This window comes from Meles meles, chromosome 10, assembly GCF_922984935.1.
Source record: "Meles meles chromosome 10, mMelMel3.1 paternal haplotype, whole genome shotgun sequence".
Lineage (NCBI taxonomy): Eukaryota > Metazoa > Chordata > Mammalia > Carnivora > Mustelidae > Meles > Meles meles.
In genome coordinates this window covers 86381712-86408478 of record NC_060075.1, presented here as the reverse complement: position 1 = coordinate 86408478, position 26767 = coordinate 86381712, and the positions used below count along the sequence as shown (strand labels likewise).

General features: G+C 36.6%; 1 protein-coding gene across 9 annotated transcripts in view; it reads left to right on the top strand.

The window, feature by feature from the left end:
* The window catches only part of PHTF2 (putative homeodomain transcription factor 2), a 151320-nt gene that overhangs the window by 8217 nt on the left and 116336 nt on the right, over positions 1–26767 (top strand). For 8 of the 9 annotated variants that reach the window (XR_006820597.1, XR_006820592.1, XR_006820593.1 and 5 more), the window contains exon 2: positions 22654–22733. The exons of the other annotated variant lie outside the window; for it this stretch is intronic. Coding sequence is in view for 2 of the 8 variants with exons in the window: in XM_046021622.1 (XP_045877578.1) it covers positions 22689–22733 (45 nt within the window). In the remaining 6 variants the exon portion in view is untranslated. The remainder of the gene's footprint in view (positions 1–22653; positions 22734–26767) is intronic. 9 annotated transcript variants of the gene reach the window in all.

Genomic DNA, 26767 nt, shown 5'->3' with positions numbered 1-26767 from the left:
TCTTAGGGCTAGTTAAAGTTCTTGGATTCGTGGATTTATTATTGTCTTCAAATATAGAAAAATTCTGGCCATTAGTTTTTCAAATAGTTTTTCTCTCTTCCTTCACTCTCTCCTTTCATTCTGGTGCTCCAGTTACACATACATTGATGAATTGATATTGTTTCACACCTAAGTGATACTGGGTTTTTTTCTTTTTTGTTTTTTTATCCCCTCCTTGTTTCAGTTTGGATAATGTCTATTTCTGTGTCTCCAAAATTACTAACATTTTCTTGTACAGATTTCTAATCTGCTGTTAATCTTATCCATTGTATTCTTGTTAAACATTGTATTTTTCATCTCTAGAAGTTTGATTTGAATCTTGTATGTATCTTCCATGTCTTTCCTTAACAGTGCTCATGCTTTCTTCTTTTACTTTCTTAAATATTTGGATTCTAAATAGATGTGGTTTTTAAAAAAAATTATGATAAAAATACATCACAGAAAATTTACCATTTTAAGCATTTTCACCCTTTTTACTTAACCAATCTGTGAGTATTAAGTATATTCACATTGTTGTGAAATAACTCTCTGGAACTTTTTCATCTGATAAATCTGAAACATCTCCTCTCTTTATCCTTACCCAAATCCAGATAACTACTCTTCTACTTTCTGTCTCTATGAATTTGACTATACTAGGTATCTTATATAAATGAAATCATACAGTATTTGTCTTTTTGTGACCGGTTTATTTCATTTAGCATAATGTCTTCAAGATTCACCCATGTTGTAGTTTATGACAGGATTTCCTTTAAGCCTGAATAATATCTTATTATACATATGTACATCATTTTCTGTATCCAGTGATCCATTGGTAGACATTTGGCTTACTTCTACCTCTTGGTTATTGTGGATAGTGCTGCTCTGAACATGGGTATGCAAATATCTCTTCAAGACCAAGCCTTCACTCCTTTTAGATATATATCCAGAAATGGGATTGCTGGGTATATGGTAATTCTATTTTTAATTTTTTGAGCAACATCTGTACTGTTTCCATAATGATTGCACTATTTTACCATTCCACTAACAATACACAAGGGTTCCAATTTTTCTACATCCTTATGAACCCTTGGTATTTCAGTTTTGTTGATATTAGCTATCCTGATGGGTATGAGGTGATATCTCATGGTTTTGATATGTATTTCCCTGAAGTTTAGTGAGTTTAGTGATGTTGAGCACCTTTTCATATGCTTATTGGCATTTGTACATCATCTTTGGAGAAATGTCTATTCAGGTGTTTTGCCTGTGTTTTAATTGAGTGATTTTTTGTTGTTAAGAAGGAGTTCTTTATATATTTGGTTATTAATCCCTTATCACTTATATAATTAGCAAATATTTTAGACTTTTCACTCTATTGATTGTAGCCTCTGATGCACAAAAGTTTTAAGTTTGAGATGGTCCATTTATCTGTTTTTGCTTTTGTTGTCTGTACTTTTTTTTTCTTTTTTTTTTTAAAGAGAGAAAGATCACAAGTAGACAGAGAGGCAGGCAGAGAGAGAGAGGGAAGCAGGCTCCCCACTGAGCAGAGAGCCTGATGGGGGCTCGATTCCAGGATCCTCAGATCATGACCTGAGCCAAAGGCAGAGGCTTAACCCACTGAGCCACCCAGGCGCCCCTTGTTGTCTGTACTTTTGATGTCATATCCAAGCAATCATTGACAAGTCCAAAATAACGAAGTTTTGTGCCTGAGTTAATCTTCTAGGAGTTTAATAGTTTTAGGTCTTCATTCTTTTTTGTTAGTTTCTATATGTGGTATAAGGGGCCACCTTCATTCTTTTACATGTGACTCTCTAGTTCTCCCAGCATCAGTTGTTGAAGAGTGTTCTTTCCCACTGAGTGCTCCTGGCATTCTTTTCAAAGATCATTTGACCATATACATGAGGGTTTATTTCTGGACTCTGTTCTATTCCATTGGTCTTTTTGTCTGCCTTTATGCCAGTAGTACACTGTTTTGTTTAGTATAAGTTTGTAATAAGTTTTGAAATAAATTGTGAGCCCTTCAACTTTGTTCTTCTTTTTCAAAATTATTTTGTGTATTGGGTCCCTTGAGATACTATATGAATTTCAGGATGGATTTTTCTATTTTTGCAAAAACAAAAAACAAAAAACCCATGGAATTTTAATAGAAATTGTGCTGAATCTGTAGAGCACTTTGGATAGTGTGGACTTCTTTAATAATACTAGGTCTTCCAATCCATGAAAATAAGGTTGCTTTCACTTATTTTTGTCCCCTTTAGTTTTTTGCAGCAATGTTTTGTATGTAATACCTGTTTTAAAGTCCTTCCTTATTTACACTTTTGTCATTTCTGGGTCCATTTTTAGAACTGATTTTTCTCCTTCAGATGGATTGTATTTTTCTATCTCTTTCCATGCTTGCTAATTTTTGTTTGGATATTAAACATTGTGAATTTTGTTGTTTGGAGCTGGTTTTCTTTGTATTATTTTTAATATTTTGAGGTTTCTTCTGAAATATACTTAAGTTACTTAGACATAGTTTAATTTTCCAAGGCTTGCTTTTTATGCTTTGTTAGGTGAGACCTGAGCATCCTTTAGTATAAGCTAATTTGTTCCTACTACAGGCACAGTGCCCTTCTGGGTATTCTAGCTGTTGCCCATTGTTAGAGGATTTCTTCGCTCTGTGAACTCTTATCAATCCTGGGTGAACTTTGGTGATTGTTTTCCTTGCTCCTTTCTGGTGGTTCTGTCCCTGGTTTCAGATAGTTTCCCTGCATCCATGTGCTGATCAGTATTCAGCAGGAGACTCAGGGGGAATGTTCTACAGAACTCCAGAGCTTTCTTTGTGCTGCTTTCTCCATTCTGGTACTTTGCCCTGGGAACTGTGGCTGCCTTGGTGTCCCTGAACCCCCTTATCTGTCTTCTCAATTTGGGGAGTCTGTCTGGATCTTGTTTTCCCATATTAGTATTGTATCCTGGAAACTCTACACTTGGGAAGTCTTATAGCTTACTTTATTTGCCTTTTTCAGAGATTGTGCTGTCTGTTGCCCAATGTCTGAAAGCTTTTCACTATTGTGTCCATATTTTTAGTATTTAAGATGGGAAGATAAATCTGGTCCTTGATACTTCATCATGGTTAGAAGTGGAAGCCCCTGCATATTAAGTTTTAAAGTTATAATTTTAAGGGAAGGTACATAAAGTACCATTTTTTATTGTTTTAATTAAGTCCCATGATTTCAGAATGTATTAGCTTTACATATCCAGAACCAAAATATACCATATGTTTTGACTGGATGAATGTGTCTATGTTCATCCTCCTCAGCATTCCTATTTCATTTAAAACAAATGTAGGAACATATGATGAGTTAAAAGGTGAACAACTAATTGCATTTTCTTCTTTTATAAACCCAGTTCTCATGGCAAAAATTGTGTGAGTGTGAAAAACATGACTAGATTATTACTAGGGGACATTAATGAGAAGTGTTTATTTCTCTAAGGCTGTAATCATTCAGTTGTTTTTTGTTTTTTTTTACCACCATTGGAAAATATTTGCAATAATGACAAAAATGCTGCTGTGATCCAGAGTTATCTTTCATATTGTGAGCAGTCAATTTAACTTAAACTTTGAAGTAATAGTATTAAACACTGTTAAAAATCTCTGTGGGGGAAATGGACTTTAAGATATTAGAAGAGTATATCTAAAAATCTGTCTCCTCATTGATCACAGGCAACTGAAATGACCTTTGTCTTTTGATGGAGGTGGATTTGTAAATTTGTAAAATCAAAACATAGGGATAGTTTTCTTATCTTGTCCTATTTCTTATCTTACCCTATTCTTATCCATCACTGCAACCACACTAAATGAGAAATAAGCTTAATTATAAGAGGAAGGCTCTTTGCCTATTAAGTTGATAGTTTGTATATAGAAAATTAACATGAAAAAGAAGGTTTTAAAATCTGAATTAAAGCTTACTATAGCTCTTTTCTTTTTTATTTTGACATAATTTCAGACTTTAAGAAAGAGTCACGTAGGGTGGTCTGGGTGGCTCAATTGGTTAAGCATCTGACTCTTGATTTAGGCTCAGGTCATGTTATTGGAGTCCTGGGATTGAGCCCTGCATCAGGCTCCAAGCTCAGCAGGGAGTCTGCTTGGGGTTCTTCTGACCCTCTCCCTCTGCCCCTCCCCCTGCTCATGCTTCCCCTCTCTCTCTCTAAAATAAATTAAATCTTTTTAAAAAAGTAGTATAAAGAATTTCTGTGTACCCTTCAACCAAGATTAACTGTATTTGTTTTATCCTTACTTTTATTCATATGTACTATTTTTTTTCCTGACTCATTTGAGTCATGTTATTCCTTTACCTCTGCATACTTCAGTTTTATTTCCTAAAAACGAGATGAGTCACCAACATAAGCAAAATACAAGTGATTAAAAATCAGGAAATTAACATGGATACAATACTATTATTTAATCTGCCGACTTTACTCACATGTCACCAATTGTCACAATACTATCCAGATTAACAAAAGAAAATCCAGGGTCACATGCTGCATTTAGTTGTCATGTCTCTTTAAGGTTCCTTTAAACTAGACTATTTCTTAAACCTTTGCTTGTATTTCATGAAAATGACTTTTTTTAAAGTGTTGAGATGTTATTTTGTTGAATGTCCTTCCATTTTATGTTGGTTGTTTTTTCTTCCGTGATGGGACTTAGGATATATACTTTGGGCAGAAATACCACAGATATAATGCATTTTCACAGGGCATTATATCAAGAAGCAAATACTTTAATTTCTCATATTACAGGTGGTGATGCCTTTGATCATTTAGTTAAGGTGATAATCTGCCAGGTTTCTCCAAAGTAAAGTTGATCTTTGTAGCCAATAAATATCTGTGGAGAGAGATTTTGACTATGTAAATATCCTATTACTCTCAAACTTTTCCATTAGCTTTAATATTTATTGCTGTTTCTTCCATGAATCAGTTACTAAGTTGGTTGCTTAAAAGTTCTCATCACAGGGGCACCTGGGTGGTTTAGTCAGCTAAGCGTTGACTCAGCTCAGGTCTTGGTCTCAGGGTTATGAGTTCAAGCCCCAGTTGAGCTCCATGCTGGGGTCCACACTGAACATGAAACCTACTTAAAAACAAAACAACACAAAAAAGCCTCTCATCACAACCATGACTGGATCAATCAGTAGAGCATGCAACTCTTGATCTAGGGGTTGTGAGTTCAAGTGCCACATTGGATATAGATCCTGTCAAAAAAAAAGTTCTTATAACAAGGAGAAAAAATTGTAATTGACATAATAGATGTTAACCAAATTTATTGTGGTGATCATTTCACAATGTTTACTTATATCAAATCATGTTGTACAACTTAAACTTATGTAGTGTTCTGTATCAATTACATCTCAGTAAAACTGGGGAAAAAGATTGTTGCCAAATGTCAACTTTTTTTCCCCCTAATTCTCTAATTTCTTCTGTGTTAGCTGGCTTCCCGCTATAATGAAAAGCTTCCCTCTCATTCACTCATTTATTCATTCATATCAGTATAGACTCGATTCTTACTTTCACTTTAATGTCCCTATTATTCTTTGACCACCTTCTTAATACCTGAGCCCATGAGATGTTCAGAATCATTTTGTACTGTTTCTGTGTCAACTAGAATCAGACATTTCTCTAAGGAGCCTTGGTTTCTTTTACTGTAGAATGGTATTTAGAGATTTGGTTACTACGTGGGCTTATTGCTACTAAGGAATCATTGCTTCTAGACCTTCTTAGTGGACATAGTTAAATGTATTGTATATATATATGAGTATGTATGTGTGTGGATCTGTGCAGTACACCTTTATTTTCAGAAAGGATTATTGAGTTAAGCAGTGCCATGGCTGCTAAGAATAAAGTGAATATATTCTTAAGCTGCGTGACCAAGGGATCATGTCCCCATTATAGAAGTTACAAGTCCATTGTGTTTTGTATTCTTCAGATAAGTAGATTATTTTGTTGGCCAACTAGATTTTAGGAATTATTTAGATCTTATTTGGTGAGGAAGAGGACTTGGATGGTGAGAGGAATGGAAATTGTGTTCTGTGTGAAGGAGCTATGAACATTTAGTCTGGGAAAAGAAAGATTAACAATAGCATATGTTTATTATTTTATTTGAAGCCTGAACGTGTGGTAAATATATTTTGTACTCTGAGTATATAACTAATACAGGTGAATGGAACTTAAGAGAGACATAATTTCTCTTTGCATAAGGAGAATTTTGAGGCAGACTCTTTTATTGGAGTGAGCTACCTTGAAAACTTCAAACTCAGTTATTACCTCTGTAAAATCAGAGGGAAAGTTTGCACATTTTAATATAATTAATTCATGCTGTGAGAAGTTGGAACTACTTGAAAGACAGCTTAGTATGCTATATTTAGTGGCTTTTAATTGTATGTCTCACAAGATGCATAGTGAGGAAAGTATTCTGTTCTAAATAAGTGTAACATAATGTGTACATAGTCTTCTCTCAGATATTAATAATGCACAGGAGAAGGCTCTGAGGCATCCTTAAGTAAGGAAACTTTCATCTGACTTTTTCTAAACTAGTAGATTTAGGGGACAGGTTAGGCTGCAAATAGAATCTACATACATCGCATTTAAACCAAGATACCTGAAGTGATCACCAAGGGACTAAATAAAGCCAGAGAAGATGTCCAAGCACTGAACTCAGGGAGAAAAAAAGAGCCAGCAAAGAAACTGAGGAATAGCCAAAAAGTTAAAACCCAAGAGAGATTTCCTAGAAGCTAAGTGAGTAAAGTGTTCCAAGAGGAGGGAACATAATTGGGTGCATCATATACTGCAGATAGATTGAGTACAATGGACAACAGAGACCCGACCATTGGATTTAGCAACGTGAGGTCATGGTATCCTTCAAGAGAGCTTTCAGTAGAGTGTGGGGAGTAAAGGCGTGGTTGGATTCGGGAGAAAAGGTGGAGAAACTGGAAGAGATGGCAAAACTTTGCTACGAGAGAGAGAAGAGAAATGGAATAGTTGCATTTATTGAGCAATTACTCTAGTCTTTTATTGTTGAAAAGATAAAACAAAAATTAAAATAATAAACTAGTAGTTTATATATGTATATATGTAGTTGGGCTCATGATTCTGGCTTAAGTAGTAGTTGTAGTGTGTTTATAAAGTACTTTTTCTCCGTGGTATGGGTTTGAATGTGCTGGAAATTAAACTATTACTTTCCTGATTTATAGAAAATTCCCTCAGATTAGAAGAATGTTGTAAGTTTAGGGAAACCCGAGTGGCCCAATTAGTTAAGAAACTGCCTTCAGCTCAGGTCATAATCCCAGGATCTTAGGATCAAGCCCCATATCGGGCTCCCTGCTCACTGGGGTGTCAGCCTCTCACTCTTCCTCTTCCCTGCCCCTCTCCCTGACTCATGTTTTCTCTCTGTCTCAAATAAATAAAATCTTAAAAAAAAAAAAAAAAAAAAGAATGTTGAAAGAATGTTGTAAGTTTAGTGGCTGTTAAATTGTGTTGCATTCCTGAGTTTCCAGGCAGTTTAGGCCACTTGGCTTGGTAGTTTGTAGTAATATGGAGCAAAGCGCCCCCCCAAATTCATTTTTATTAATCCTGAGTTGATGATGTGGACATATTAATAATGGTGTTGCATAAAATAATGAGATTTGTTGACCAGCAGTATGTTGATCATTTTAAAAATGACTTGGTTTCTGACGATAGCTTGTTCATCACATAAGTCTTCTGGTACATAAAAGCCATGAAACCTAGTTTTAAGTTGGCTGCTGTAACTATAGGAAAAGAAAACCCAGGGAACACAATTTGATTCTCATTTCTACTTTACCATTAACTCTCCATCTACCTTCTGAGAACTAAGCCCAGTCACTAAGTCCAATTATAGTTGATTCTTGGTTTTCACAGTGGTTGTGTTCTATAAGACGGGACAAACATTGAATTAGTAAACATTGAAGCATAGCTTCAAGGGGAAATACAGGGTTAAATTCCTGTGAGCCACTGGTCACAACATTTTCATCAACTGATTAATTTAGCACAGCCTTGTTCTATATTGTTTTACTGTTTAAAGACATCTTATTTAGTTTTGGTTTATTAACATTGAATTCATGGTGAACAGCACTGTAACTCATACATAAATGAAATTTATCTAACACACATTTTTCTTCATAAGGTATGTTAAAGCCTTCTTTTTAAAAAATTTTTATTTAAATTATATTTAGGTAACATATAGTGTATTATTAGTTTCTGGTGTAGAATTTAGTGCTTTATCAGTGCTCATTCCATCAAGTGCCCTCCTTAATGCCCATCACCCAATTACACCATCCCCCTACCCACCTCTCCTCCAGCAACCCTGAGTTTGTTTCCTAAAGTTAAACATCTCTCATGGTTTGCCTCTCAGTATTCATATTATTTTATTTTTCCTTCCCTCCCCCTATGGTCGTCTGTTTTGTTTCACATATGAGTGAAATCATACAGTATTTGTCTTTCTCTGATTGACTTTTTAAACTTAGTATAATACCTTCTACGGCTTTTTGAGTAATACTCCATTCTATGTGTGTGTCTGTGTGCAAACACACCCCCCCACATCTTTATCCATCACCTATTGATGGACATCTGGGCTCTTTCCACATTTTGGCTATTGTGGACATTGCTGCTATAAATAAACCTTTGGGGGTGCACGTGCCTCTTTGGATCATGATGTTTTTATTGTTTGGATAAATAGTAGTGCAGTTGCTGTGTCGTAGGGTAGTTCAGTTTTTAACTTTTTGAGGAACCTCCATACTGTTTTCCAGAGTGGCTGCACCAGTTTGCATTCCAACCAACAGTGAAAGAGGATTCCCTTTCTCCGCATTCTCGGCAACATCTGTTGTTCCCTGAGGTGTTAATTTTAGCCATTTTGACCAGTGTTAGGTGGTGTCTCATTGTGGTTTTGATTTGTACTTCCCTGATGCCAAGTGATAGTGAACATTTTAAATGTGTCTGTTAGCCATTTGTATGCCTTCTTTGGAGAAATGACTGTTCATGTCTTCAGCCCATTTCTTGATTAGATTTTTTGCCTTTTGGGTGTTGAATTTGGTAAGTTCTTCATGGTTTTGAGTACTAGGCTTTTATCTAATAAATCATTTGCAAGTATCTTCTCCCATTCTGCAGTTTGCTTTTTAGTTTTGTCAACTGTTTGTTTGCCCTGCAAGCGTTTTATTCTGATTAAGTCCCAGTAGTTCATTTTTGCTTTTGTTTCCCTTGGCTTTGGTGATGTGTCTAGCAAGAAGTTGCTGCGGCCAAGGTTAAAGAGGTTGCTGCCTGTGTTTTCCTCTCAAAGACTTCTTGCATTGGGAACACTAGACAGCACTTCAGCACTACCCTTGGGGGTCATTTTAAATAAAAATTAGCAACAAAAAGCAAAAAATCAAAAAATTTTCACAAAGCAGACCACAAAAAGGAAACTTATTTATAGTTGAAAGCTGTCTTAAGAAGACAGCATCATCTTGTTTGACGTGAGCTGGAAACCTGCACATCAGGCATCTCAAGATTTTTGCTACTCTGTGCTTGTCTGGAAACGATTAGGAAAGTACTGTGAGTATTGATTTTGAGCTTACAAATTAAAAATGAGATAGCAGGCAAATTTGCATATAGCAGAATCTGTGAATAATGAAGACTACATTAGGTAAGAGGTGGTTGTCCAAAATGTTAAATGAATGTTTTGGAAGATATTTACATAATGAAATCATATTAACGAACATTCGAATTCCAGTTTACTGAAACTGTAACTATTTGGAAATTGAAATCTAACACTTGTAATTTTATCAAAGTTCTTCAGATATGTGTATTAAGGGTATAATCCTGATGCCAGTTCCAATGTGTATGTTTTCCCCACATCACCAAGCAATTTTCCAGCATCAGCTGGGTGTCCTGTAATTCAGCTCAATTCTGGCACTATCACCTGGAGGTAACATTACATCCTGCCAATTAAGGGCTGTGTCGTACAACACTGCTACCCACCCCGCAGGCCATCACAACTCAGGTTGTCACCAGTGCTTCTTACTTACCTATAAATTGGAAGTTCCAACAACCCCCTCCTGGAGTTCAGTTAATTTGCTAGAGCACCTCACAGTACTCAGAGAAGCATTTTACTTACTAGATTACTGGTTTATTACAAAAAGGTGTAACAGGAACAGATAGATATGAGAAGCATAGGACATGATATGGAGAAAGGGCATGGTTTCCATGCTGTCTGAGCACACCATTCTCCTCCAGTCTCCACATGTTCAACAACCTGGACCTCTCCAGATCATCTACTTTTGGGTTTTTATGGAGACTTGATTACATAGGCATGGTTGATTAAATCATTGACCATTGGCAGTTGAACTCAATCTCCAGCCGCTCTCTGCTCGCAGGAGGTTGGGGGATGGTGGGGGTACTAGGACTGAATGTTCCAAACCCTTTAATCACATGGTTGACTCCACTGGCAACTAGTACCCTTATATAGGAGCTTTCCAAAAGTCACCTCATTAAAACAAGTGACACCTTTACCACTCTCCATAGGACATTCAAAGGGTTTTAAGAGCTCTGGGCTGGTAATAGGAACGAAGACCAAATATAGGTGACCCTTCAGCACCAGGGGTTTGAGTTCTGTGAGTCCACCTGTATGCGGATTTTTTTTCATAAATATGGTACTACAAATGTAATTTTCCTTCCTTACAATTTTCTTTTTCTTTTCCTTTTTTTTTTTTTTTAAAGATTTTACTTATGGATTTGACAGAGATTGCAAGTAGGCAGAGAGAGGGAGAAGCAGGCTCCCTGCTGAGCAGAGAGCCCGATGCAGGGCTTGATCCCAGGACCCTGTGATTATGACCTGAGCCGAAGGCAGAGACTTATTAACCCACTGAGCCACCCAGGTGCCCCTCTTCCTTACCATTTTCTTAATAACATTTTCTTTTCTCTAGTTTCCTGTACTATAGGAGTACAGTATATAATACATAGGACATACAAGATTTGTGTTCATCAGCTATTTATGTTATCAGTAAGGCTTTCAGTAAACTGCAGGCTATTCGTAAAGTGTTGGGGAAGTCGGAAGTCACATGTGAATTTTCAACTTTGCAGGGGGATCTGTGCTCCAATCCTTGTGTTCAAGGTTTAGCTACATTTCTTTCTTTTTAATTTTTTTTTTTTTTAATTTGACAGAGAGAGATCGCAAGTAGGCAGAGAGGCAGGCAGAGAGAGTGAGAGAGAAGCAGGCTCCCCGCCGAGCAGAGAGCCCGATGCGGGACTCGATCCCAGGACCCCGAGACCATGACCCGAGCCGAAGGCAGCGGCCCAAACCACTGAGCCATTTCTTTCTATGTATCAAAATATCACAAAGAGATAGTTGTATAAAGTTAAGGAAGAATAACTGCCCTAGAGCACCTTACCCACATTTTCCCTTTTCCAGAGACAAGTACTTTCAACTTTTTTATTTGATAAATTTTATTTACCTGTCTTTGTAGAGGTACACATAATGGCTTTGTCGTCTGCCGGAACATGGAGAAATAGTCATGCAGTGATATGCAGTGAGAATGTGGATTTGCTGTTTTAATAGTTTTCAACTAGATCTGCTGTTTTAATAGCTTTCAACTAGATCTCATACTTCTAGTGGAACCTGTGCTACAGCCTTTGAAACTTTTGTTGGTTTTTATGGTGTAAATTGGGTTGATATTCTCTTTGATCCCATGTTGTCTTCTGCTGTCTCAGATCTGCTAGGTCAGTTACTAGTCCTGTATCTTATTTCAAGCTTCATTTTAATTTTTTTTCTTTATTCTCTCTGTGCTTATATGTGTATGCCTTTGCTGTAGTTTCAGTTATATATCGTAAAGGAGTAAAGTTAGATGCCTGTGTTGAGTTTGCCTTTTTTCCCTGCTGGTTTGAAATACTTAAATCTAAAATTACTCTTTTAAGTAATTAAGTCATTTGAATACCACTGCTGATATGTTCCCACAATTTAATTTCCTGATGATCGTGGCATAGAAGAATCTGATATGATGTGTCAAGTAGGTCAGAACAGGGAGAAAGTTATTTTAGACAGAGAAAATATGGCCAGGACTAGAAGGCAAGCATGAAAATATATGGTACATTCAGAAGCCCACATGACTAGATTGTAGGATATGTATATGGATGGCAGATTAGATAGGGTAGGTGAGAGATTGTGCATGGGAGGAGATAAAGATTATGGATGCTACTGATTGTAAAGGTGATAAATCTATGATTGGGTTGTTTTTAAAAAAATCTTTTGTCTACTCTACTGATTAAACTATTTTCTTAGGTAATGGGAAATCATTAGATAATTTTAAGGAAGAGATAGATATGATGAGGTCAGGAGTTTAGAATGCAAAGTAGTAAAAGACTCTTAAAATAGTCCTGGTAATAGATGATGTGGACTTGCACCAGGTCTGATAGTGGGCCAGGGAGAGGTTATATGAGAGGTGTTTTGGCAGTATGACGTTAGACTATATTAATCTATTCCTTCATATTTACTGAATGGTTTCTGTGTGCCAGATACTGAACAGGTGATGGTAGGAAAGGGAAAGAGACAAGAAAGATTAGAGTTCCATGCTTGAACAGCACATTGGGTAGATAGCAAAAGAGGAGTCAGTTAGAGGAGGGAAAATGCATTTTAGTTGTTGTTGTTTTTTGTTTTTGTTTTTTTTTTCTTGGAGGTACTCGAAACAGGTTCACAGAAGAGCTTAATTTATGGTCCTGTATTTTCTGTTTAGTATCTTGAATTTAGAAGAAGTGAAACTGGGTGTCTTCCCTTTACTTCCTCTGTTAGGAATAACAGAAGTAAAAGTGCAACTGTTTTTAGTTTTGGTAAAAAAACAAAAAAAAATTAAACTGAGTGATTTTAAAAATTTTGTTGGCTTTATTCAATGAGTCATGAATTGGGTAGCATCCCATCTAGCAAATAGAAAGGAGCTCCAAAAAGCTGACCAAATGGAATACTTTTATAGGCAGAAGGGGCAGAGACAAGGAAAGAGGAGATTATTTCATCTTTCTGTGGGGTATGGAAGGGGTCTGTTAGGCAGATTACCTCACTAGGGCTGAACAGGAAGTTCCAGATTCACTGGTTTAAGGTTACATTTCTAGGAGGGGGTGAAGTTGCAGTTAGGTTAGGTAGTAAGTCTTGGTTTGCTGACGTCGGGGTTAGCACAAGTGACTCCATTTTGAGCTTGTCTTTTGTTGTTGTTGTTAACATTTTACAACTCTATCTTAGAATATTTAAGTTTTACTTTTCAGTTGAGTCAGTAATTTAAAAGAATACATTTAGTACTTAAAATAACAGGGTTTTTCTTCACTAAGAAAGAAGGAAAGAGTAGGTGGGGAGAGGAGAGGGCAAAAATTAGAATAGAAAAGGACAAAAAAGGGGTATGTGCAACTTTATGCCAAATACTTCAAAAACTAGAAGCCAAAGAAGGAATGAGGAGATACTCAGTGTATAGGACAAGCTTTGTAATTCCAATCCCATATTCTAGAAGCCAGACTAAGGAAAGACAAGGCCTACAAAACAGTGAGCATGCTCACCAATACTCTCCAGGGAGGCAGAGCTAAGAGGTGGGTAGGGAGCAAAAAGTCAAGGAAAAATTCTTGAGAAGATCCTATATACTAAAGCTGAACCTCACAGAGTTAGAGAAAATTGCCATTTTGAATTATGCTTTGATTAAGGGCAAGAGCCAGAGCTGATGAAGGTACAATAGAGGACACTTAATGAAATTTTAGCAGTGGCCATACTCAATCCAAACTTAGGTCTCCCTTTTCCTATTTCTTGCATCTCTGGGCTACAGAAAAATAGATTTAAAAGCAGTATCCAGTTCTCAAACTGAAGATTGTGTGTATGTATGCATACACATACATACATGTGAGTATAGAAATAAAAATGGTCCCAGCTAAGGTGAGAAGAGTGTTGAGGTTGTCAAGCAGAACCTGTTGGATGTCAGAATAAGTGAGAGCTCAGTGTTGGCTTCCCTATGTTAAACACGATCAAGATTTAAACAAAAAAAAGAAAGCATAGCAGCTCTATAGATGTGCTACAGGAAAGAAATGACCATGAAAAGACTGTCCTGCATCAGAATAAAATGTATCCCTGTAATAGAGATTACAACAAATGAAAGAAAAAAAAACTATTCAGAAATATTGTACAAAAATTTCTGAAATGAAACATAAGTTTGCAAGTTGAAAGGTGCTAAATGCCAGGAAAATTTTTTTTTTAATTATTAAAATTGACTATACCCCAGTTGTTAGTAACTTCAAAAATTAGAGAATTATTTTGGCATTCTGGCCAAAAAGAACATGACCTACAGAAGTGGGACAGAAATTTAGCAGGCTGTAGACTCCTCAATTATGGTCAATTCCAGGAGACAACAGAACAATGTTTACAAAGTTTTGTTGGGAAGAAAGGGTGACCCAAAAGTATGACGTATCCTTTAGATTTGGTTGGCTGCTAATAACTGTAGCTGCCATCAGTCAGCCATATGATTTATATTGAAGTGATCTTTGAAAGGTGCGTATCTTTTCTTTTCTTTTTTCTTTTTTTTTTTTTAAAGATTTTATTTATTTCACAGAGCGCACACTCAAGAAGGGGGAGCAGCAGGCAGAGGAAGAGGGAGAAGTGGGCTCCCTGCTGGGATCATGACCTGAGCCGAAGGCAGACATTTAACCAACTGAGCCACCCAGATGCCCCTGAAAGACACATATTTTAATTCAGTATACATTTGTTCAGTTTTGACAAATGCATATACTCTGTAACCCACCTCTGATTTTAAATATTGACAGTGTGTTTATGGCTCCTAAACTTATATCACCATCCCTCATCTTTATCTCCAGCTTCAGACTCCTCTTGCTTCTTCTTCCTTTTTTTTTTTTTAAGATTTTATTTATTTATTTGACAGAAATCACAAGTAGGCAGAGGGGCAGGCAGAGAGAGAGGAGGAATCAGGCTCCTGGCTGAGCAGAGAGCCCGACACAGGGCTCAATCCCAGGACCATGACCCGAGCCCAAGGCAGAGGCCTTAACCCACTGAGCCACCCAGGCGCCCCATATTTGACTTTTTTATTTTAATGTCTAGTCACTTTAACAGGTATAAAGCTTTTATATGTACTCGCATAAGCATTTTTTTAAAATGTGTGGTCTCAGAAAATGGTTCAAGCCAAAAACCCAGATTATTCTTTCTAATCCCTTTCTCCAATCTGCCTATCCTAATCCATTTCCACATCTTGTTGATTTTACCCGTAAGTAAAACAGAACTCTCCACTTTGTGCCATCTCTACTGATTACACGTGAGACCAATATATTGTTATCTTCTGCATGGGACTAAGACTTTCTTAACTAACCTCACTGCTTCCAATCTTAGCTCTTCAGTCCATTCTGTTCTCTATATAGCTGTCAGAGTGGTCTTTGCAAGATAGAACATCCCTGCTTTCTAGACTCACTTCAATAACTTCCTGTCTTTGTAATAAAATTGTTTGCTATGGTACCTGTGACCCTATAGCCCTTATCCCTCTTTCGTACTTCATCTTGAAGCACTGTCACTTAAGTTCATTATACTTGTGTCACGTTGCCTTCCTTTCTGTTCCTTAAAAATACCAAGGTCAGGATGCCTGGGTGGCTCAGTCGTTAAGCATCTGCCTTGGGCTCAGGTCACGATCCCAAGGTCCTGCAGTGGAGTCCCACATAGGAGCCATGTGCTCCCTGCTCAGGGCTCCTTGCTTAGCAGGGAGCCTGCTTCTCCCACTCCTACTCCCCCTGCTTGTGTTCTCTCTCTCTCTCTCTCTTCTGTGTGTCAAATAAATCTTAAAAAACAAAAACAAAAACACAAAAACACAAGGTCATTCCCACCGCAAGGTCTTTGTGTTTGCTTTTCCCTCTGCGCTCCCTCAATTCTTTGTGTAGTTGGCTGTTCTCATCCTTCAGATCTCAATTTACATGTCATCTCACAGGGGCTTCTTTGACCATTCTTTTCAAAAGTTCTCCACGCTATCCCAGTTATCTCTCCTTATGTCCCTCACAGCACTTCCTCAGCACAAAATTATCTTGTTTGTTCTTCATTTTCTGTCTTTTCTCTTTACAATGTAAGTTTCATCATGGCAGGGACCTTGTTTCTTGTTCACTGTTGTATTCTCAGTGCCTAGAATAGTCCAGTATTAGTTAGTGTTTGTAAATATGTATTTTTATTAAGTGATCAGACACTAGATTAACTATCTGTGAAGTAATGATTTTCAAATTTTATTCATAGCATTTTTGATGAGGTATATAGTTAACATTTTTTAATCTCTAACTAAAATCATTTTTAAGATTTTTAAATCTTTAGGCCATTTGAGTATTATTTAGTGCATTATTATTTTGATATAGAATCCTGGACCACTTATTTAGTTAATGTTTCTACTAGAGGCCAGTAATAACATATCCATATTTGAATGGAGCCTGGTTGGTTGATGGTAAAAATTTCTTGGGAGTAAATGAGGAATTTAAACCTAATTTAAGTGAATTATAAGTATTTGATATTTCCAAGTGGCACAACAGTTAAATAAAAGTATTAAATATTTAAAAAAACAACACAAAAGAATGCTTAAGAAATAGTAGACATGTTGTGGGTATATGCTAAGGTTAAAAAACCCTGAAGTTTACAAAGTTGCATTAAAGGACATATAGGGTGGGTTAGTTGTACCCATCAGGAAGTTCATGGATGTCTTTGTGGGTATTATTAAGATTAGAACTCTAGAGATTCTCTTAAATTTCACAATAACCCAAAATGTTTTTGTGCATGCAGCTTTAGAGAGAAGTTAATTGCCTGTAATTTTCCTTCTTAGCTTAGGTTTTATCCTCTAGCCCAGAATACAAACACTATGCATTGGTGCCATGCAGGAAAATAAAAATTATAAATACTCTTTTTACGAACTGGTTGGTATAAGAGGAAGTGCATAACTCTTTGTGTTAGATCTCATTTTGCTTTTCATTCTTCTAAGATTGAAAACAACTTTAAACATGTATTATGTGGTGTTTATTCTTCACAACATTTCCATGAAATCATATCCTCATTTCAGCTTAAACATGTTCTAAGAAGTTGTAACACTTTATAGGTCCCATGATTAGAAAGTTGCAGCCTTGAAACTAGAAGATTTCCTTCTGCCTATACCATGTTACCTCTACCAGAGTTTCACTGTTTTTGGTATCAGCATAGAAATTTTGATTTGACCGTTAGCATTTATTATCTTTTTAAGGGCAGAAGCACTTTGTTCCTGGTTTCTGAAGTAAAAAAAATTGGTTATTTTAGCTGTGGAGGAAGCAATTGAGTTATATTTAATTATAGCATTTGGAAATGAAGTTAGGCTAGACTTGGCAGGTTTGACTTCAACTCTTTTTCATTGTACTTTTTAAATTTACAAATAGTTATATATTGGTTGAGTGACATGTCATTAAAAACCTACCATATTTATTATACTTCACCATAATTTTGTACCTCACTTAGTGTTAGGAAAGAATATGTTTTTGTGTTCATGTGCATGGTGGTTGTAGTACAAGAGTTGGAGCAGGTAGAATTTTCAGTTCTGGTTGTTAAATTGGTTCATCTGTGAGGGTATTTTGGCTAGCAGTTTTTAAATTTGGTTTGTGTTTAATATGTACAAAAAAGTTATAGGAGAATTCAGAGATAATGAAAACATTGGACTTCTCTCAAAAAATTTATGGTTTGGGGGCGCCTGGGTGGCTCAGTTGGTTAAAGCCTCTGCCTTCGGCTCAGGTCATGATCCCAGGGTCCTGGGATCAGCCCTGCGTCGGGCTGTCTGTTCTGCAGGGAGCCTGCTTCTTCCTCTCTCTCTGTCTGCCTCTCTGCCTAGTTGTGATTTCTCTCTGTCAAATAAATAAAATATAAAAAAAAAAAATTATGGTTGGGATGGGGAGCATATATCAACAAGTGCATAAAAAACAAAACAATATATTAAGTATAATGGAAACCTACAAGAGGATAAGCAATCTTTAGTGGAAGAATTTGGGAGAAACTCAGAGAAAGTGGAATATAGGAGGCCTTCTGGAAATCCCCGGTGTTCTGGAAAGAGGTGTTAATTTGGGTACAGAGGTAGCACAGTGTAGAATATGTAGTGTGGTTGGAACAGGATTTATGAGAAGATGGTAGCAGTAATATTGGTAAGTAGGTTAGGGTGAGATTTTAAAAAGTTTGAGTATAATTCTACAGAGTAGTTGGTCTAAATGGTTTTCTAAAGGCAGTAGGGAGTGATCTAAGGTTGTCGAACAGAATAATACTGAGATCAGGACTTAGTGACATTTACATAAACTACCTTTTAAAAATAACCTTTGTTCCGTTTTGTCTAAACATAGTTTTTGCTATGTCCAATTCTGTATATGTAATACTGATTTAACTAATAGTAGTGTTTTTTGGGTGCGTTAGTAAAGGAATTCAGAGAAACTCCTGTACATTATTGGAATTGTTAGTTGTGTAGCCTTTATTGGTTTGTGGAGTGTTCGGCTAGATGGCAAACATTCTCTTAAGTGAGAAACTAAGGAACTCAGAAACTTACTCAAAAGCACATGGCATTTAGCGTCAGAACTTGGACATATTATAATGTCCTGGAGGATTAGAGTCACGAAGGAGGAAAGACTCCTCTTTTTTTCCTTTAGGATGTTTATATATGATCAAATGACTTGTGGCTATACCGCTTTTCATATTTATTTGTTTATTTACTTAAGATTTATTTATTTATTCGACAGAGTGCACAAGCAGGGGGAGCAGCAGACAGAGGGAGAGGGAGAAGCAGGCTCCCTGCTGAGCAGAGAGTATTCTGGGATCATGATCTGAGCCACCCAGGTGCCCCTCATTTTTATTTAAATACCAGATTTCATAGTACAGATCAGTGCTGGGAGAGCCATCAGGCTTCAACACTTTTTGTCCGAGTCAACACTAGTAGGAAGCTTCATCTTGGAGTAAGTAGGATTTGAACTGACTTAAAAAGATGGATGAGTGGAGAAAAGGAGTGAGAGTGACAGCAAAAGTAAGACGTCAGGGATGGGTGTAATTTGTTTCCGAGCACAATAAGAGTCGTAATTAGAACAGAGAAATTTGTTTCAGAATAATGAGAGAAATGCTTTGTAACACATAGTATTTGATAGACTGCCTTTTTTTCTAACATAGGGAATGGTTAAAAACCTGGCCATTTCTTTGGCTACAAAGAGTACCCCCTGGGCATTACTATATTTGACAGTGAGATTTCATAAAGGCAGACTTAACATACGATTTTCTCGTAGTCCTCCTTTTCCTCCACCCGGGCTTTTGACATCATAAATGCATTTTGTGTGGTCCTTGACATGGTGTAATTTCAGATGTTTTGACAAGGTGTAACGATTAAAGCAGTGTTAAGGAGAGAATTAGCTTAGAGTAGCTGTCTATACCAAGATTTAAATGTTGTGCCTACAGTTAGCTCTGTGGTTTTATAATTGGATTATTTCTATCTTAGTGCCCATCCTTCTGTCAGATCAGATGGTCAGAAAAGATTAAGATTCTCAATTCAAGGTACCCAGTAAGCTTTCTATGCTCCTTTTATCCCCCCGTAAATTAACTTTAATGTCATAATTTAGCATTAAAACTGTTGGCTTGAACTGTCATGACAATAGAGACTATAAACCTGTATTCGTGGACTGCCAGAATCAAAGAAGTTAGAAAGGCTTTGGAAATAATCGTAATTATTTATGAAATCATTTGTTGACTTATTCTTGTTATTTATATTCATGTGAAATTTGGGTGTCTTTGGGTGTACTTTGTCAGATGTCTGATTCAGAACTCTATCTCAGCATGCTGTAAAACCTGTTTTAAAAATAGGTATGAGCCACTTGTGTCACTGATTGTTGACACAATGGAAAAACTATTGAGTTTGCAGAGCAAACCTTGCCATTACTGAAGAAAGACTTGTGATGGGTTTTTTTTTTAATAGAATTTTACTTCTATAGATACAAATAAATAAAATGTTTATAACATTCCATATACCTTGTGTCCTGTTATAATTGATTTTCAAAATTTATTTCTAAGTGTAGCTTGGTATAAACCAAAGTATATTAAAAATTATCTTAAAAGATAATAAAAGATCATTTTATTTGAAGGAGGCAATGTTTTCCTCACTTTCATTGATTTCATTGAAGCTTTTAAAAAAATTATTAGTACTTATAAGAAACCACTTAACTATTCCCCAAATAGGTTAAATATCCCATCCATTTAATAGATGGAGTGAATAAAAAATCCTTTCACATTTTGTATATGAAATGCATGTTATTTATACTCTTGGGGGCTTAGGAGAGAGGATCTTTATCTTAGTAAATAATCTGGAATTTTTGTCAGTAAATATTGGGTGATGTGAAGGGAGGGTAAAGTGAAAAGTCAGTGTTCTCATAGCTTTTGTACCTTTTTTATAGTGCATTTGGCAAGGGTGGGGGGCAGGAGAGGGGAGAAGGCGAGTTCTAAACAGTTTGGAAAACATGTGTCTTGACAAGCATGCATCTTGACAAATATAATGAAGGTGTAATGTTGTCACAAATAGTCCTATAGCAGAATCAGTGAAATGTGTTAAAACTATGAATTACCCCCAGACATCTCCAGGACAGAAAAACCAAAATGGAAGATTTTAAGTCAGTAGAGGAGAGTGTCCCCAAAAACCCTGGTGGGAGAAATGAAAGTAGCCACACCTGACTGAGAAACTTCAGTGGAGGTGAACTTTGAAATCTCTAAATACACCATGTGCATATAGTTGGGAATTGACGTTGTGATTTTATGATAGTCTGGTAGCTATTTTTATTTTACATGTCAACAAAAACTGATTCCATGTATTCCTTTTCTAAACTGTTTGCAATGTTTTAAAAAGGGAGTACAAGAGGCGCCTGGGTGGCTCAGTGGATTAAGCCGCTGCCTTCGGCTCAGGTCATGATCTCAGGGTCCTGGGATCGAACCCCGCATCGGGCTCTCTGCTCCACGGGGAGCCTGCTTCCTCCTCTCTCTCTCTGCCTGCCTCTCTGCCTACTTGTGATCTCTCTCTCTGTCAAATAAATAAATAAAATCTTTTTAAAAAAGGGGGGGGAGTACAAATACTTCCAAGTCCCTGGCTTGCAGAATTTTTAATAAATTAATAATAACAAAAAAATTAATAGTAACAATAATTATAATTGAACAGCTGCTGTATATCCTGGACTGTGGTAGGCATTTTAGGTATGGTATCTCATCAGTTACAGAAACCCTCTAGGGGATGAATAGGTAGTTACTCCTATTGTGCAAGTGAAAGAAACTGACATTAGAGAGATTAAATGACATCTTCAATATTATATATACTGGATAGTATTTGAATCCAGGTCTTTGACTCTATGCTTCTTCTGTGACAAATGCCAGGGAATTTGTCAGGAATTTCAAAACCTAGCTTGCTTGAATTTTGTCAAAGACAGAATTACTATCTTAGAAAAAGCAATAAAACAATCTGGTTCATAACACTGTCAAAAATACAGGCATCGAATAAATTCTGACTTAAATTTTATTTTAGAGATTGATCACCTAAACATTTGACCTTCCTGATAGTAATTTTCTTTATATTTGAATCCTAATATGCTTCTGAGAATGATTTATAAATCTCTGATATTCTGTAGACTCTGGGCAAACTCTGAAGCGGTAGCATCTAGCTGTATAGTAGCAGATCTGCGCGTGCTAGGATCAGCTCACTACGGTGTGTTACTCCCAAGATTGTCTCTGAAATCCTCTGTGGCCTTGGATGATCCTGGTTTGTAATGAGTTCTGGGGCACATGTCTGTGTTTGAACCTGTTTAGGCTCATCCTTAACTCCATACCAGAGGCACCCTCCGTGCCAGCCTGGTCTTATGACTATTGAAGTCGTCCAGAGTTAACTGGAATCAGCCTGGAATTAATTCTCCCCTGGGCTAAGGAACCATTAGGTTTAGTATGCAAAACTGTTTTAGGCAAACACAAATAAGATGCTTATGAAATGGTCTGTGGTAAACTTCTAAATATTAGCAAAATATCAGATAGCAAAATATCTGAAAAGTCTTCATAATAATTTTTCCTGTGTAATTAATTCTAATCTTGGTTTAGTATTTAACATAATTAAGTTTTTCCAGTTACTTGATTTTAGTTCAAATTGGTGTTTACTGAGTGCCAGGGAATATTAAATATGATTATAAATTTTGGCATCTTTATCAAGCCATCCTTTAGCAACAGCAACTGGCATTAGTTCCCAAGTGGGAACTATAGCAAAACTGATCTGATACTGAGTGAATGAATTGATATCTATCACAAGTGAATTTTTAAATGAAGAATTTCCAATATAACCTGGGAAATTCTGATATTTATTTATAAGGCTTATTTTACAAAATCCACCGGGTTAGAAAATTCAGGTGTTATGTTCACATAGAAAGATCCTTTTATTATGGCAACTGATTTCTGTTTACCTAAGAAGAACCTGTTGCTAAAATAGTAATGAGGAAGGGTGTAATATAAGTATAGTCATACACCCCTTGCTCTGCAAGTAACCAGAGTGCTATGTATGCATGTTGTTCAGTCTCCTTTTGGAAGGTGGAAGTAAAGTTGTCTGTGTGTTTTTCTCTCTTGCACAGCCTAAAATGACGAATGTGTAATTTCAGTGGAATAAATGGCGTCCAAAGTCACAGATGCTATAGTCTGGTATCAAAAGAAGGTAAGTTCATAGTCGAAGTTTTCAACCTCTTAAATATTCTTACTCTAAAAATGTGTACATTTTCTTTTGGTGCTATGGAGTTATGTAAAATATTACCCGAAATAATGACAAATAGATTTCAGGAACTTTCAAGTGGAAGGGGGAGCAATTTGGTTTTCCTGCTGCTAATTTTACTTCTAAAGAAGTTAGAAAGATGATGCTTAACAATGTTTTTCTCTCTTCCCTTTATTCCACATTATTGAAGTAGCTAGATGAATTATTTTCAGTCATAATATAAGCCAAATTTCCAGGATTCTGAATATAAATAACATTTTATAAAAGCATTTAATTTTTCTTGGGTTAATTTCTTTTAAAGCTAGATTAGCAGAGCTGTTACAGTTTTATAGCTGTTTTATATTGAGAAACTATAGTCATACTCTGTTTCTTGTAAGTTACAGTTTAACAGCTGAATCTTTTCAGTAAAATAAACTTTTGAGGACTGTATTTTTCAAACCAAAATATTAAAATGTTTATTTTGATGTTTTAGGATTAGTTGTCGTAACTACTTAACTAGCTGTGTGTCATCCTATATGGTTCAAAGTAAACTTTGCCAAAGTAATTTTTTATGAAGTGAAAGAGAATAAATGCCTTTTTTGAAAATACAGTATTTATTGTGCAGGAGAGTTTACTCCTGAAGAGTGTTGTTTACACTCTTTAAGATGTATGTTGTTTTATGTGGCATTTTCAATTTTTAGTGTATATAGTGAATTTTATTTCTTTTCCTATTTTAAAACATTTTTGGTGCCTTATTCTTCAGGTCTCTGTTCACAAAGTATAGTTATTTATATATTGAAAGCTTTTCTGAAGGGGGTAAAATCAGACAATTTGTAAATTTAGTTGAATTGAAAGTGATAATTACAGTGCTTTAAAGATTAAACCTAAGAATATAGTCTGTCCTTGGATGTGTTATTTCTTTTCTGTGTAGAACATGCCAGATACACACTATCACATTTCATACAAGGTACTGATTTGGAAGTACAGACGTTGATCATACTATTAATTTAGTCTTTTGTAGTTCTATGTTAGTGTTGTCTTTGCCTTTAAACTTCCAATCTCCTTAAAAGTGAATTAAATAGGGTGCCTGGGTGGCTCAGTGGATTAAGCCGCTGCCTTTGGCTCAGGTCATGATCTCAGGGTCCTGGGATCGAGCCCCGCATCGGGCTCTCTGCTCCGCAGGGAGCCTGCTTCCTCCTCTCTCTCTGCCTGCCTCTCTGCCTACTTGTGATCTCTCTCTCTGTCAAATAAATAAATAAAATCTTAAAAACAAAAATGAATTAAATAAACCTAAAAATTATTTTGTACTTCCTACAAAGGTCTTTGAAAGCTTTTCTCTTAATGTCTACTTACAAGAGTTAGTAATGTTTCTTGAACATCTTATCTATTTGGCTTTTTATGTTAAACATTTTGAACTTCACCGAGGATCATTTGTAAAATGTACTAGATTGTCCTTTCTTGGTAACAAAGGGTTTGAAATACTATACTTGCATTCAGTTAGCACACTAATACCCTTCTTATCTGAGGGTCATTTACCTAGTAGTTCTGGATATGTGCAACCAAAAATATTCTCCAGAGCAACCATCACAAATGTCACAAATTATATCCAGCAAATGTAATCATGCATTTTATGGTAGTGAGCCACCAGAACCATTAACCAGATTTTTATTTGTTCTGTTCTTTAATATTGCTTTTAAATTTAATTTTCTTGAAGAAATACATGTGAATACTTTGAAAGATTAGTGTTTTAAGGCCTACTTAAAAAAAAAAAAAAAAAAACAGCCACTAATACCGTGTTTCTCTACCTTTACCCAACCTCTGAGTTCTGTTCCCCAGAGGCAATTACTTTAAATTCTTTATAGCTTAAACCAAAGTTCTACTACTCCTCATCCCTGGTAGGGAATTAGGAAGGATGGGTTGCAAATGTGCAGTGTGAAGTTTTGGTTTTCATGATTTTGGGGGAATGCTGACATTTTTGGGGGAATGCTGACACTTTTAGGGAAATGCTGACATTTGTGGGTTAGGAATCAAAGATACTAATTGTCCTACAATACTGTAAACTAGGGTTGGCACACTTCTTCTGTAAAGGGCCATATTGTCAATATTATTTAGGCTTTGAGGACCATAAGGTTTCTGTGACAGTTACTCTATTCTGCTGACTTACAGTACAAAGGCAGCTATAGGTAGTGTGTAAGCAAATGAAATGAATGGGGATGATTATGTTCTAACAAAATAATACAAAAACAGGCAGTTGGCTAGATTTGGCCCACAGGTCTTATCTGTGCTCTAACATAGCCCCACACAACAAAGAATTGCCCTGCTTAAAATACAGTAGTGCCCTGTTAAATTATTTTGATTGGTTTTTTTTTTTAAGGTTTTATTTATTTATTTGAGAGAGAGTGAGAGAGAGAGCATAAGAGGGGAGAAGGTTAGAGGGAGAAGCAAACTTCCCGTGGAGCAGGAAGCCCGATGTGGGACTCGATCCCGGGACTCCGGGATCATGACCTGAGCCAAAGGCAGTTGCTTAACCAACTGAGCCACCCAGGCTCCCTGATTGGTTTTTTTAAAAGGGTATTTACTTTATGATTTTAAACCTTGCTTTTTCTTGATTATTCGTTACAGATGTTACTTTTGACTTCCGACTGTATAATAAAGATTTAGTCCCAGTCTTCTCCCAGTCCTCCCAAATGACTACAAATTTTCTACAGATTTTGGTGAAGTCAGGGCTTCTGTTCGTGTATGCATTGTTTATAACTGCATTATATAATATACTATGATATTTTCTGTCTGTGCAACTTTTTTCCTCTTGCGCTTGATTTTTCTAATTCTCCAAAGTCTCTGATATCCTTTTGTTGTAGTCTGTCACATTCGAGTACTCCAGTAGTTCCTTTTTTTTCCCCTTTTCCCTTGGGAATGGCCTCCTAGAACTCTGCCCCATGGTCCATGCCGGGGAGATTGTTCTCTTGTTACACCTCTCATCTGCCATCTTGGTATTCCCTTTTATCATCAACCTAAGAGTTCCCTTTATTGCTTTTAAATGTAAGCTACCAGTGGGATTCATTTAATGTTTAATTTTAAATGAGAAACTAGCCTGAGTAACATCAATGTGACTGACACTTGATATTTTCTACTTTTTTAGTAAAGTTCAGGTCATGTGTGCGCGCGCACGCATGTGTGCTAAGTACCTACATGGAGCATTTCAGAGTTGCACAGATGATTAAGTGTTACGTCTTGGGGCACGTGGGTGGCTGTTGGTTTAGTGTCTGACTCTTGGTTTCGCCTCAGGTCATAATCTCATGGGTTTTGAGAACAAGCCCTCTGCTCTTAGCAGAAAGTCTGCTTAAAGCTTCTCTCCCTCTGCCCCTCACCCCACTTGCTTGCTCTCTTGTGTGCTCTCTCTAAAACAAATAAATAAATCTTAAAAAAAAAAAAAAAGGAAGAAGAAGAAGTATTAAATCTCGGCTTTCAGGATGCCTAGGTGGCTCAGTTGGTTAAGCATGTGATCTTGATTTCAGCTTAGGTCATGATCTCAGGATGGTTGGTTCGAGCCCTACATCAGGCTCCACGCTCGGCACAGAGTCTGCTTGCGATTCTGTCTCTCCCTTTGCCCTTACCCCCCTCTTGCTCTTCTTGCATGCGTGCTTTCTCTCTCTAAAATAAATAAATTTTTTAAAAAAAGAAAGAAAGGGGCATATATTTCAATTCTGGCTTATGAAATGTGAAGCTTCTGGGATAGGTCTGCCATCTCTTGAAAAGAGATCCAACAATAATAGTGAAAGTTTTATGACATTTATTGTGTGCCAAGCATTTTCTAATTGCTTTACATTTATGAACTAATTCAACATGGGTGAAAGAATGAATTAAAAGAAAAGGTCTAGGGGTACCTGGCTGGCTTAGTTGGTAGAGCATGTGACTCTTGATCTCAAGGTTGTGAGTTCAAGCCCCGCCGTTGGGCATGGAGCCTACTTAGAAAAAGAGAGGAAGAAGGTCTGTTTCCTGTT